The following is a 12,515-nucleotide window of genomic DNA, read 5'->3' on the forward strand; positions in this document are numbered from 1 at the left end:
GGCTAGGCTAAAGGAACTGTTCCAAACCATTAAAAGTTTTCATATATTTTAATTGATGTATTTTGCAAAGTTGCTTGAAATTATGTTTACTTTTCAAAAAGCTTAAGTTATGTTTGTGTGGAGTTCCTCTTTAACTTAAAAATATTCCATATTTAAAAAAAAAAAGTATATATATATATTTATATATTCAATTTTCAGTGTGCCACTGGTATTTTTCTGCATGTAATTCTATGACCCCTGTGGCAGGCATGGATCCCCAGTGTAGCATCTGGTACCCAAAAAGTATATGCTCAGGCGAGTAAGCACTCTACCATTGCTTTTGTTTTACTTTTATATAAAAAACAAAAAATACTGCCAAACAGAGCCTCCTGTGGGCTGCTGGTCCACATAGGGGCTACCAAATAGATAATCACAGCCTTTATTTGGTACCCCAGGAATGTTTTGGATGCTTGTGTTGATCCCCAAAACCTTTTACATACTGTATGAATGTGGTAAAAAAAAAAAAAGTTGGGACCCCCTACCTTAGGTTCTCTATGTAATGCAACCCCTCCCTCACTTTGTGCTAATGTGAAGTCTGGAACTTGAAAGTCCACGTCCCAAAATCCATGCCATGAACTAACTAGGGTAAAGGGGGGGGGATGTCTATGTAGCACAGGCATATAATATGGGTTTATTTCAATCTGTGGAATAATCTGTGGAAACAGGCCTGTGTTTAAAATAAATAAATATATTATACTTAATTATTATAATACTGACATAAGCCATTAGCAACTTCCCAGCAGGTGTGGTAATGCATTACACCAGTTATGATATTGGTAGCATTTATTATAATTAATATTCCCTTAATGTAGACCCTAGGGTACAAAGACACAGGATCTCTTGCACAAAGGGGCAAATTTATTACAGCTGGAGAGCCCGGATGTTGATAATTGTTTGCAGAACATGGAAGGAAGTTCTTTAACTTGCTTGCATTTTCTACAATCAATTACAACTCTGCTACCCTCTTGGCTCACGCTCATCAGAATATCTGTAATGTACACGTGAATCTACACACACACACACACAATTGTTAGGTGCCACAGATTTCTTATAAATTGCCCATACTTTGTAAGGTCTGCATTTTTTATAGCGATTTTGCCTTTGCATAATTTGGTCGCCTGGGCCACCTGTATCACAACAGGTGCATAAAAAGACCCAACTGGATTTTCAAACCTGCCAAGAGATATCTACTGAGCCACAACATGATGTCAGTAAAGCAGGCTGTAGTTATGGAGAGGTCAAGTCGGCAGCTAATGTTGTCCTGTGTATGGCTAGATTTAAAGAACAATTTTTTAGGCCCGGTAGGCACCAATCTCTTCACTATTGTCACGTTTAAAATAGAACATGTATTAATGTCTTTAAGGGCACCTATCATGAAAAATAGGTTTTTATCACTGGAAGTGAGGGCTAATAGAACCTGCAATTCTGTTGGGGGAAACCATAGTATTTTTGAGAAAATTTGCTGGTAGCTAGTGCCATCCTGCCTGCACTGGGAGGGAGATCTTGGAGTGGACAGCCATGTTTGGTCACATGCAGGTGATTAAAGGGGATCTATTGCAAAAATAAAAACTTAATATAAGCTTCATCTCACTGAATTAAGACAATTTCTAAATACAATCAATTAAGAATTCAGTACCATTTATGAAATAATGAAGTTACTCTTCAATATCTCACTCTCCAAAACCTGTCTTTCTTTATGATCTCTTTATACTGAGGTCTGGGTCCGATTTTGATTGACAGGTAGGTCTAAAACATCTTTTGGGGGTTAACTTTCTTAGCAGAATAACTCAAATAACCGACTCCAGCACAAACAAAAGGTAACAAATTAACAGACTTTGGCAAAAAAGTGAGCACCTTTGGGTGCAACCCCCCCCAAAATGATGTATTAAACCTAACTGTCAATCAAAAACTGACTCTACCTACTGCATGAAGACAGAATGAAGAGAGACAGGTTGCTCAGAGGAGGGGAATGAAGAGTAGCCTGATTTAATTTATTTATTTTATAAATATTGCAAAATGTTTAATTGATTATATTTAGAAAGTTTCTTATTTCAGCAAGATGAAGCTCATGAAATTTTCATTTTCACGATAGAGCCTCTTTAATGAAAGGGCCTTTTGGCATCACAGTGACATCTCACATGTAGGTGCATAACAAGCACACTGAATGCATCATTTGTCTCATGTCTTAGCTGAGCATAAAGGAGGAGTTGTTATGCAACTAGAGTTTGTTAACTGAGACTGAAATCTGATGATGAGAACAAAACCCAAGTATATTTAGTTCAGTCACTGCACTGAAATGATTAACTGCTATATATAAGTTACTTTGTAACTGCAGCAAATGATTACAGAAGACATCCCTGTAACCCTGGGATTAAATGAAATAAAGTCATACCTAGCAAAAAAAATTCTAAAATGGACCAGCCCTCAAAGGCAGGGGTACAAATTGTACAATCGGTTGCACACATTCAGGGGCACATTTATCAAGGGACGAATTTCGAAGTTTCGGTCAAATTAAAATCATTCGATCGATCGTAGATTTAAAAACTTAGCTGGTCATAAACTATAGCACACTTCATCATTATACATCAGATACATTTACTTGCAGTACAGGTATGGGATCTGTTATCTGGAAACCCGTTATCCAGAATGCTCCAGATTACAGAAAGTCCACCCACCCATAGACTCCATTTTATCCGAATCATCCACATTTTTGAAAATGATTTCCTTTTTCTATGTAATAATAAAACAGTACCTTGTACTTGATCCCAATTAAGATATAATTAATTCTTATTAACCAGCCTATTGGGTTTATTTAATGTTTACATGATTTTCTAGTAGACATGGTATGAAGATCCAAATTACAGAAAGATCAGTTATCTGGAATCCAGGTCCTGACTAGTGATGGGGGAATTAATTCGAAAGGTGTGAATTTGCGGCGAATTTCTGTGTTTCGCCACTGGCAAATAAATTCGCTTAAAGGCTGGGAAAATTTGCTGGCTACAATTAATAGACGTCCATTGATTTAATGTGTGTCAGAATTGTCGCAGGCGTCAAAATTGTCGCCGGTGGGAGAAATTCGCCCATTACTAGTCCTGACCATTCTGGATAACAGGCCCATACCTGTATATAAAACATTTCATGTACAGGTATAGGATCCATTATCCGGAAAGCTCCAAATTACGGAAAGCCGGTCACCCATAGACTCCATTATAATCAAACAATACACATTTTCAAAGTGATTTCCTTTTTCTCTGTAATAATAAAACAGTACCTTGTACTTGATCCAAACTAAGATATAATTAATTCTTATTGGAAGCAAAACCAGCCTATTGGGTTAATTTAATGTATACATGACATTCTAGTAGCCTTAAGGTATGATGATCCAAATTACAGAAAGATCTGTTATCCAGAAAATCATTTTGATTGTTTCTAGAACCAGAGTCTATTTACATGCCTGCCTGCCAGGGCCGATACAGCACCAGTAAAACCAGGGCAGTATTCTGTCCATTTGGCTGCTAGCTTAGTTCTCACTGGAGAAGCCAATATTGCCACCGCAGTGCCCAACTATACCACACATAATTATACTAGTGTACAAATAATGCCCTGCATAATGGACTTCTGCTAACTTATTTGTGTATTAGGAATCTAAGTATTTATCCTTCATGAACCAAACAACAATTAATGTCAATAATGTCAAAATATATGCTTAGCACAAGCTCTATTCATTGCACTCATGATGAACAAGGGAGTATACTACCCATTTATATTACTGACAAGAGGATTCTGTCAAATGTACTTTCCAGGGTGATCAATACATTTGGATAATTTGCTAACAAATCGTTTTTGCTATTAATTGATTGCTGTGTTAATGAATTCCAATGATTGCTAGTGTCCATCATAAATAGATGGTTCTATAATAAACATATTAAAGACAACAAATTGTACATGCTGAGTCACTTAACTGCTTTGCCATAACGTGCAGGATAATGTTGCACTCAAACATCAAGCTCTCCATTCATATATAAGAAAACGTTCAGCTTATGTGCACTTGACACAATGGAGGGAATTCACAAGTGGAGGAAGCATATTTTTTTTTTTATGTAAAAGTGGTTTTAAAACTGGTGTAAATTCAATCTCCATATTCACAAACAGAAACCTGACCTAAAACAGACTCAACAACCACTTTTCATATGCTGATGAAAAACAATAGTTTAAAGACACTTTTGTGAATACTGTTTGTCGTTAAAATAACAAAAACGGAGAACAGCATTTTTAATGACATCTTTTCCCTGACATTTTTAAAATGGAGTAAAGCTCCATATAACATATCCACCTGTGTGAGCTCTACATTGTTTCTTTCAGTCTCCATTCACCCCACTTTTATGTTCAGTATGGGGGACTCATTAGCATACTCATGAGGATTAGCAGCTTATTGTCAGGGTACAAGTCCTGTTTTCTGTGTAATCAGAAATGATTAACAACAGGTTTGTAAACAAGAAAAACAATATATATTATTTTTATATATAACAGTAGTTTATTGCCAACAATAATAGGTGACAAAAACAGGTTTTTTCCTAACATTTGCATTATTTTTCTATTTTTTACTAAATGAATGAGGTAATGTTTATTTCAAGGTCAAGTAAAGCCACTCTGGCAAATTTTAGTTTTGGCCCCAATTTAGGTGGTGTCACTTCTATTCCCAGCATCCATCTTGCCGTTAAGCGAGCAACAAATACACACTGGAAGCTAAACTGGGATCTTGGGCTATTGCATGTTCCTAGGTGAGATAAATAATGGGAATGGATATGTGATAAAGCCTGTGTTCTGCTATATTAGGCTTTCAAAGTGGCAGGGAATCTTTTTATTATAAGGCAAATGTAAGGCAAATGTACAGATGAGGGGTACCTGATGAAAGACTGACAGGTTTAGGAAAAAATGTCGGAAATATGTTTTTTTGAAATGTCGTGTGAAAGACAAAATCTAAAAACTGTTCTGTTAAAAAGTTAAACTATACCACCCAAACAATGTAGGTCTCTATAAAAAGATATTGCATAAAACAGCTCATATGTAAAACCCTGCTTCATGTAAATAAACCATTTTCATAATAATATACTTTTTTAGTAGTATGTGCCATTGGGTAAACATAAATAGAAAATTGCCCTTTTAAAAAATAAGGGCCGCCCCCTGGGATGGTATGATCCACTGTGCACACAAACATACTAGCAAACCATACTTGAGCATGAGCCAATTAACAGACAGAGTTGTGTCTTTTGCTTCCACACTTCTTCCTGTTACAGTTAGAGTTGAAGTATTTCTGGTCAGGTGATCTCTGAGACAGCACACAGACCAACACGAAATGGTGGCTCAAGGCAAGAGATGTAAAAGGGCAATATTTACTTAAATATATATTCCAGTTTGGTAAGATTCTTTAATATGCCACTTAATATGATGTAAACTCTCTGTTGCTTAAGTGTTCATTTTGGGGGGTATAGTTTTCCTTTAAAAGACAGTTTACAGAAGTGGAGATTTGTGAATATGATGGGGAATCCAACAATTTTATCTCCACTTTAATTTTGCCTTAATATCCACCTCTACCTACCAATGGAAAGGGGCCTATAGCAAATACATAATCATTTTTGCATTATTTTCAATACCACATCCACCCCCCTAAAATGAATTCATGAAGCAACAAGGGACCTACAACATGCTGAAATCACTACTAATGGTACCCAGAAGATCAAGACAAAAGTCAGAATTTTGATTAGTAAAAATGTAATACATGTCTTGAATAAAACACCCAAAGCATATCAAATTGTAATTTACTGGTACATGATACTTTCTTTCCTACTCCAAGGTTAGACTGATTTGCAATACGAATAAAAGAAAAAAAAAAACATTATTATGGCACACAGCTTACACAATGAAGAGAATGCTCTTTGGCTTTATTTTTTAAAGTTGTTTTGCAACACTGTGGCAGAGACATTTCATTAGGAGTAAAATCACACTAACATGGCCAGTCACTGATCAGTGAGATCAAGAAATCTTTGTATGATAAATATACATTTGATAACGTGCTACACAAGAGGAACTGGCTGCCATAACTGCTGACTAAAATGCCAGACCGTCACTATGAGAACTTAAAGCCTCTTACAAACAAGAACTAAATTAATTTTACTACCCCTATGGGAAATTCAAAAGCAAACGTGCAGCTTATTCATACTCAGGTCTTAAAAGGGTGATGGCATGCTAAGGCTTCCCATTATATTTACTGGGAATTACAGCAAACATGGCAGGCAGGTAAAATTTGTTTGTCAATCATCCCATCCTCTCATTGCTCACTCACAACTATAGGTAGTTTAGAGTACATTTATCATTTACAACTAGTAAAGCATTTGGAGTATATTTGTCAATAGAGGATTTACTGTTAATAATTCTCCCCAACTGACCTTAATGGAGTTGTACTAAAATTGTGAAATCCTTTTTCTACTTGTTGCAGTGAAAATATTAGTTTCCAGCTGGTTCAGAATTATGGTTAAAAATACAAAACAAAAAAGCCACACAAACACACACAGAGCACATGTGAAATGCAACAAGTTTTCTGCAACGGACTAGCTTTAAAATGAGTAACTAGAATAATATATTCTTTGTGATCTTCTTGGTGTGTTTGCCTTATGCAAAAAAAAAAAGAAAAATTCAGTTTTTAGATATGCAGATTTGATGACATATTATCAAAAAGTAAGAAACGATTTTCTATAAAATACACCAGAACTCAATTCTCCCGCTGTGTATATTTTTTTGCATACTCAAATGCATCCTTCAAATAAAGATGCTGAAATGTGTACAGGAAAACTTGGTGAAATGCATGTGGTGGTTATTTTTTTAAGAAATTACTGGTCCTTGAACAATAATAAAAGGACTAGTTATATTCCATTTAAAGTGCCAGTATGCCCCCTTATACAACATGAGTGCAATAAATCAGCTTGTGCTGAACATATTTTTGCCTATTATTTTAATCACAAAAAAAATCTATGGGTTTTGATATTTCTTGAGCTACACAGGAAAAGGATATTTCTTGAGCTAATAATTTTTTATTATTAGGGTTGAGACACACAGCAACTTTTCATTATAGCGGACGGGAAGACACACAACGGCAGTTCGGGGAATCTGTCCGTGTGTCACAACCCTTAGAGCCCCTGAGGAAGGCCACTATGGTCGAAACAAGTTGGGCTCACCCATTATTTTGTAATTTTTGTCAACCCCCCTTTTTTTTCTTATGTAATACATTGTTTTTTGTAAATTGAGTGTGCAATCCTTTCCTGATTACTTACGAGCTACACAGGACAAACAGGGAAAAAGAAGCTACTCCATGAACGGTAAACAATTACTAGTTACAACCGCTCATCCTTCACCTTATGGCTGTTTTGTGAGCAGGTTTCTATTAAGTAGAGGTATTGTCTGTGAAAAGGTAATCTAATTATCTAATATATTAGTTGAAACATCGCTCAGAAGTATCTGGGGAACATTAGTAATTATTGTATCAATTGTAACAGCTGCCTTTATGAAACCTTAGACTAATACAATTAGTTTCAACTAATATATCAAATTGTAAAAGTTCAGAATGTGTACCTGGATTACTGAACTGCCAGACTGAAACACCAGAGACAGGAACAATTAATTTTTAACTTCGATTTTGGAAAAACAGTAAAAAATAAAAGATGGAAAGTAATTGAAAAAAGTATTTATTTCTGGTGAACAATCTGAAAAAAAGTTTTGGAAGGTGAACAAACTTTTTACACAGGACTTAAGATGAAATTACATTCTGCCTTTTGTTTAAATTTAAAAATACTATAAATTGACAACTTGAAGGACTAATTTGAAAGTTGTGCTATGTTCACCTCACCTTTCCTTTATAAACGAGGCAATTAGTTCAGAGCTTCTTATCTACCTTTAAACAAACAAACCCCTCCCTAATCTAAGCTGCAGCCTTTGCTCATCATCAGGAGCTTCTCTACGGATTGGTAATTGTTTTTATTAGCTGATTTGAAGTTCTTTTGGACTAGAAGGGACAGAAAGTAATAAAAAACTGGTTCATATTCTTGTTTAGTGACAGAAATAACAGTAACCCTAAAAACTAAATAATAAGCAAAAGGTATGTTCAGCAAAACCCTATTTATTCAGCTAATGCTAAAAAGTGCATACTGTCCGTTTAACGGTAACCTATGTACATATGCTCAAAACAGATTTACCCATAAATGTGCTTAAGTATATATATTTATTAAAATTTGAACTGGGGAATCTTGAAGCATTAACACTTTTCTGACAGACTTTGTTTAGCTATAGCAATTCATTTGAACTGGGGAATCTTGAAGCATTAACACTTTTCTGACAGACTTTGTTTAGCTATAGCAATTCATTAGAACTAACTGAACTGTTTGGGCAGTCAATTTAGTTATTTTCTATAGGCTGCTTGTGGAAAAAAAAAAAAAAAGGGGGCATTGTGTTAATTTGTGGACAACAAACCATTTTACACAATAGTGTGGTTGTACAGGAAAAAATACATTTGTATATCTCAGACAATACTTTTTTGGAGCAGTAAAAACTAAGTCCTTAATACATCTCCCCATAAATGTTTTAATTATATAAAAAAAGGCAGCCAGGTGTTTCCTATACTGGATCCTCAGCCAGTTCTAGAGCTTGGACCTTGAATTTAAGCCTTCTGAACTTTTGCTGTGTAATCTTCAGCCTTCTTTTCATGCTTTGTAGACTGCCGAGAGCTTCATCAAGTCTTTTCTTTAAAGTTCTTGGACTGTCTGTGATACAATAGTCATGCTCTGCAGTTACACATTTCTCATTGGGTTGTTGCATGGCTGGCTCTTGAAATGGGAGTGAAAATGGAGGCTGTTCCTCTGGATAGTCAAACACAATAGCAGAATTGCGTGACTTCCTGTCCTGAAAGCATACAACAAAATATAATTACTAGACTGGTATGAAAATTATAAAATATGCTGAACAGCAGTTTTATACACAGGAACCAATGCAATTGATGTAATGATTGATAGGAGTTACGGCTACAAGCAGAGATCTACTATGTATGCAGACATATGTATCTATTTGCCTCTGTTAGCTGTACATATGGACAACAAAACTGTATTGCTGTTCTTAACGATTTATAGCATTATAAGAACTATAAGTAATTGAATTGCCTTTTTCATCTTTCCAGGGAAAGTAAATACTGTTGGTACAGCATCAGTCCTGAGGCGAATGGTTTGGCCGGTCCTGTCAAAGCAGAATTCTTCAAAGTGATCTGAGCACAGCACTGCCTTAGAGGATGGCTTAAATTTGTCTCGACGCATGTTCATCACCCATTTCTTCAAAACTTCTGGCCGGCCGTGAGGGAATCTAGAAATAATTTTTTTTTCTCACAATGTTTTTATTTACCTTTACTTTGCAAATGTAGTTACATATAACAAATAAAAAAAACAGATAACAAACAAATATTTGCCCTACAGTATGAACAGGGTGAATGCAAAACCAATGACTAAGAATAAAATAGCCAGATACAGTAATGTATTGCAGATTCCAAGACAGAACAACCTGACCCAAGTTTAGTCGACACATGGAAACATTAGAAAAGACATCTTCCCGCCTTCTACTATGCCACTCAGCATTTCTTATTGCTTCCTAAGTATACAACAATCTTCAGCACCACATATTACTTACCTATGGAATGACTTTCCACATCCTCTGGTTTGCCGACTCGTGCAGTTGATTGCAGCACATGCAGGCATTGTAAAATGCCATACAAACAAAAATGTACCTTTTAAGACAGGATTAAAAATAAACACACAAGGGAAACCCAGGTTTAGGCACACATTAAAAGAATTGTTCAGTGTAAAAATAAAAACTGGGTAAATAGATAGGCTGTGCAAAGTAAAACATGTTTCTAATATAGTTAGTTAGCCAAAAATTTAATGTATAAAGGCTGGAGTGATTTGATGTATAACATGTCAGTCAGATCACTACTTCCTGCTTTTCAGCTCTCTTGGTTTACACTGGTTACCAGGCAGTAACCAATCAGTGACTTGAGAGGGGCTACATGGGACATAACTGTTGCTTCTGAATTTGATATGCATGCTGAGGATCAATTGCAAACTCACTGAACAGAAATGTACCATGTGGCCCCCCTTCAAGTCGCTGACTAACTCAGAGTTATAGAGCTGAAAAGCAGGAAGTTGGATTCTGGCTGATTTATTAGACATCTTTATTAGACAATTTTATAACTGTGTTGATTCTTAATACAACCTATATATAGCAAAAAAAAAAAAAAAAAATACCTATGGCTTTTGTTGAAGTTCTATTCTGTACATCCCTTTTTCCTTTCAGATTATGTTACAATGGGTCATTCCAAGAGAAGTCAAATTTGTTGGCACTCCACATTGTCCAGTCATCTGCACTCAGGAGGTGGAAGGACTATCCCAACAGCTGTCAAAACAGTCATAGTTTTTTTTTTATATAAATAATAGCATCAATCTCTTAAAGGGCCATTTAGAACAGAAAATGAAGATGCCCTAAAAACATCTCCACAAAATAATTCATATGGGGCCCTTTTTCACTGGACATTTTTCATTTTTTACAAACAGAAAAGATGCTTACCGATATAAAAGGGTTTTGTTTTTTTGACAACTTACATTTTGGGAACATTTTCAGGAAATTGTTACATTTGAACTGCTGGGGATCCTTAAGGATATAGTAAATCCTTAGTCTGAAAAATGTGTCGCCATTTCTAGTAAGTATGATATTATTGTTATTAAAACATGATATATATGTGTTAACCACTGTTTCATGTCTGAGGCTGGATAATTATAAAACAAAGATGATATATATGCGGGCCATAAAAATCTATTGGACTCCAATTGGACAGCCCTACACAACAGATAAAAACATGGCTTAGCTGAACATATCGCAATCAAAGACAGATGTGGCACATGAATTACAGATTGCATATAAAGTAACATCGGGGGGCCTTTTTATTCAAAAAAGTCAGACCAAACTAGAATCCACGTTTTTTGGACCTTATTTATTGTTTTAAAAAAAAAAGCACAATTTAATTGGATTGGGGACAAACCCGAAAAAATCCAAGTAAACATCCAAATTGTATGATTTTTTTTCAGAGCTTTTTCCTGAATTGCTTGATTTTTTCCCCAGAAAAAGCCAGAATTTTTCAGATTCTTGGGTGAAAAATCTGAAATAGTTGGATTTTCAAACTAATTCTAGTGCAGACCACGGAACTTCCAAAAAGAAAAGGCACCTCTCCCATTGACTTATATACAACCTCGGTAGGTCTGAGATGCTGGATTTTTTGGATTCTGACTTTTTTCTTCCTCAGGGTATAATACATTTCTAACTAAATTTCCACCAGAAATTCGGACCTTAAAGTAAAAAAAAAAAAAAAAGAAAACTAGAATTTTTCGAGTTTTTGCCACTCAGAAATAATAAGTAAGCCCCTAATTGTTTACATTTTTGGCGTTACCAGTTCTTTAACACAGTTGCAGCAAACCAACACTGACACAGAGTATTCTATTTTCTAATGCTGATTTATTTATTTTTTCTTTTTAGAAGGATGTTGTTCTAGGCATTACAGAAGGTGCCACTCCCTACAATTTGGAAAACCTAGCATCCACATTTTTCTGACCCCTCCTGGCACCACAGATCCCTTCCATTCGAGCTCTACCCTGAATCATGATCCATACAGAGGCCTGCTTGGCATCTATTGCAGCTATGGCAACTATCCTTGATGTGGTAAATCAGCCTCAACTCTATCTACATGTGAAGTGCTGAGTAATAACAAGAGGATCATGGGAATATTGGGGTTGCCCAACTCCTAAATGACGCAATTTGCAAATGCAAGGGAAAGTCCCTTAATGATGACCATTGATTTTTTTAAAAGAGTATATCGCCTGATATATAACACATGCAAATACACATCATAGACTATTTGAAAACACTATTTAAACAAACTTAAGCAAATTGCTATTAGCCTTTTCATGTATACAGAACTGACATATTCCGGAGCACTTTACTAAGATTACTAATCATTGCCATCAGTCCCTGCCGCCCGCAGAGGAGCTTACAATCGAAGAAGTCCCTATCAAATCACACTGACACATACATTTTGGGCAATGGTATCAGGAGGCACTTCACATTCTTCCAGATCCCAATTACAGACCCGCAACAAGCAGCGTTGATCCTGTCACGTCCACAGGCCTTCTTTTATCTCACCTAAAGGTATTACAGGTGGTTAGAAACCGAAAATAATGGGGAGCTCCATCTAATGGGGATAGGGTGTACCAAAATGGCGACCGCCTCAAGTACTACGATGCGAATGAGGTGGAGGTTGCGTTCGAACGTCCTCCATTCAGGTTGCTGCCGACCGTGTTACTTTTTTTTTTATTCCCTAACTTTATTTAGTCCTTGCC

At 35.9% G+C, this 12,515-nt stretch overlaps 1 protein-coding gene across 3 annotated transcripts; it reads right to left on the minus strand.

Moving 5' to 3' along the window:
* Positions 1 to 5,952: 5,952 nt before the first annotated feature.
* On the minus strand, positions 5,953 to 12,498 carry XB5752756.S (provisional ortholog of THAP domain containing 1 S homeolog). Of its 3 annotated transcripts, XM_018239944.2 has the most exons (6): positions 12,388 to 12,498; positions 12,209 to 12,318; positions 10,374 to 10,521; positions 9,760 to 9,856; positions 9,243 to 9,438; positions 5,953 to 8,988 (listed from the first exon to the last, which is right to left on the minus strand). In XM_018239944.2, exons 4-6 carry the CDS (start codon positions 9,825 to 9,827, stop codon positions 8,704 to 8,706), a joined length of 549 nt encoding a protein of 182 aa, XP_018095433.1. In that variant the 5' UTR covers positions 9,828 to 9,856; positions 10,374 to 10,521; positions 12,209 to 12,318; positions 12,388 to 12,498; the 3' UTR covers positions 5,953 to 8,703. The 3 variants fall into 3 exon arrangements, with proteins under 3 accessions (XP_018095433.1, XP_018095432.1, XP_018095431.1); XM_018239943.2 differs by lacking the exon at positions 12,209 to 12,318 and having other exon boundaries at positions 12,319 to 12,458; XM_018239942.2 differs by having other exon boundaries at positions 12,209 to 12,457.
* Between the last annotated feature and the right edge of the window lie 17 nt (positions 12,499 to 12,515).

This window comes from Xenopus laevis, chromosome 1S, assembly GCF_017654675.1.
Source record: "Xenopus laevis strain J_2021 chromosome 1S, Xenopus_laevis_v10.1, whole genome shotgun sequence".
Classification (NCBI taxonomy): domain Eukaryota; kingdom Metazoa; phylum Chordata; class Amphibia; order Anura; family Pipidae; genus Xenopus; species Xenopus laevis.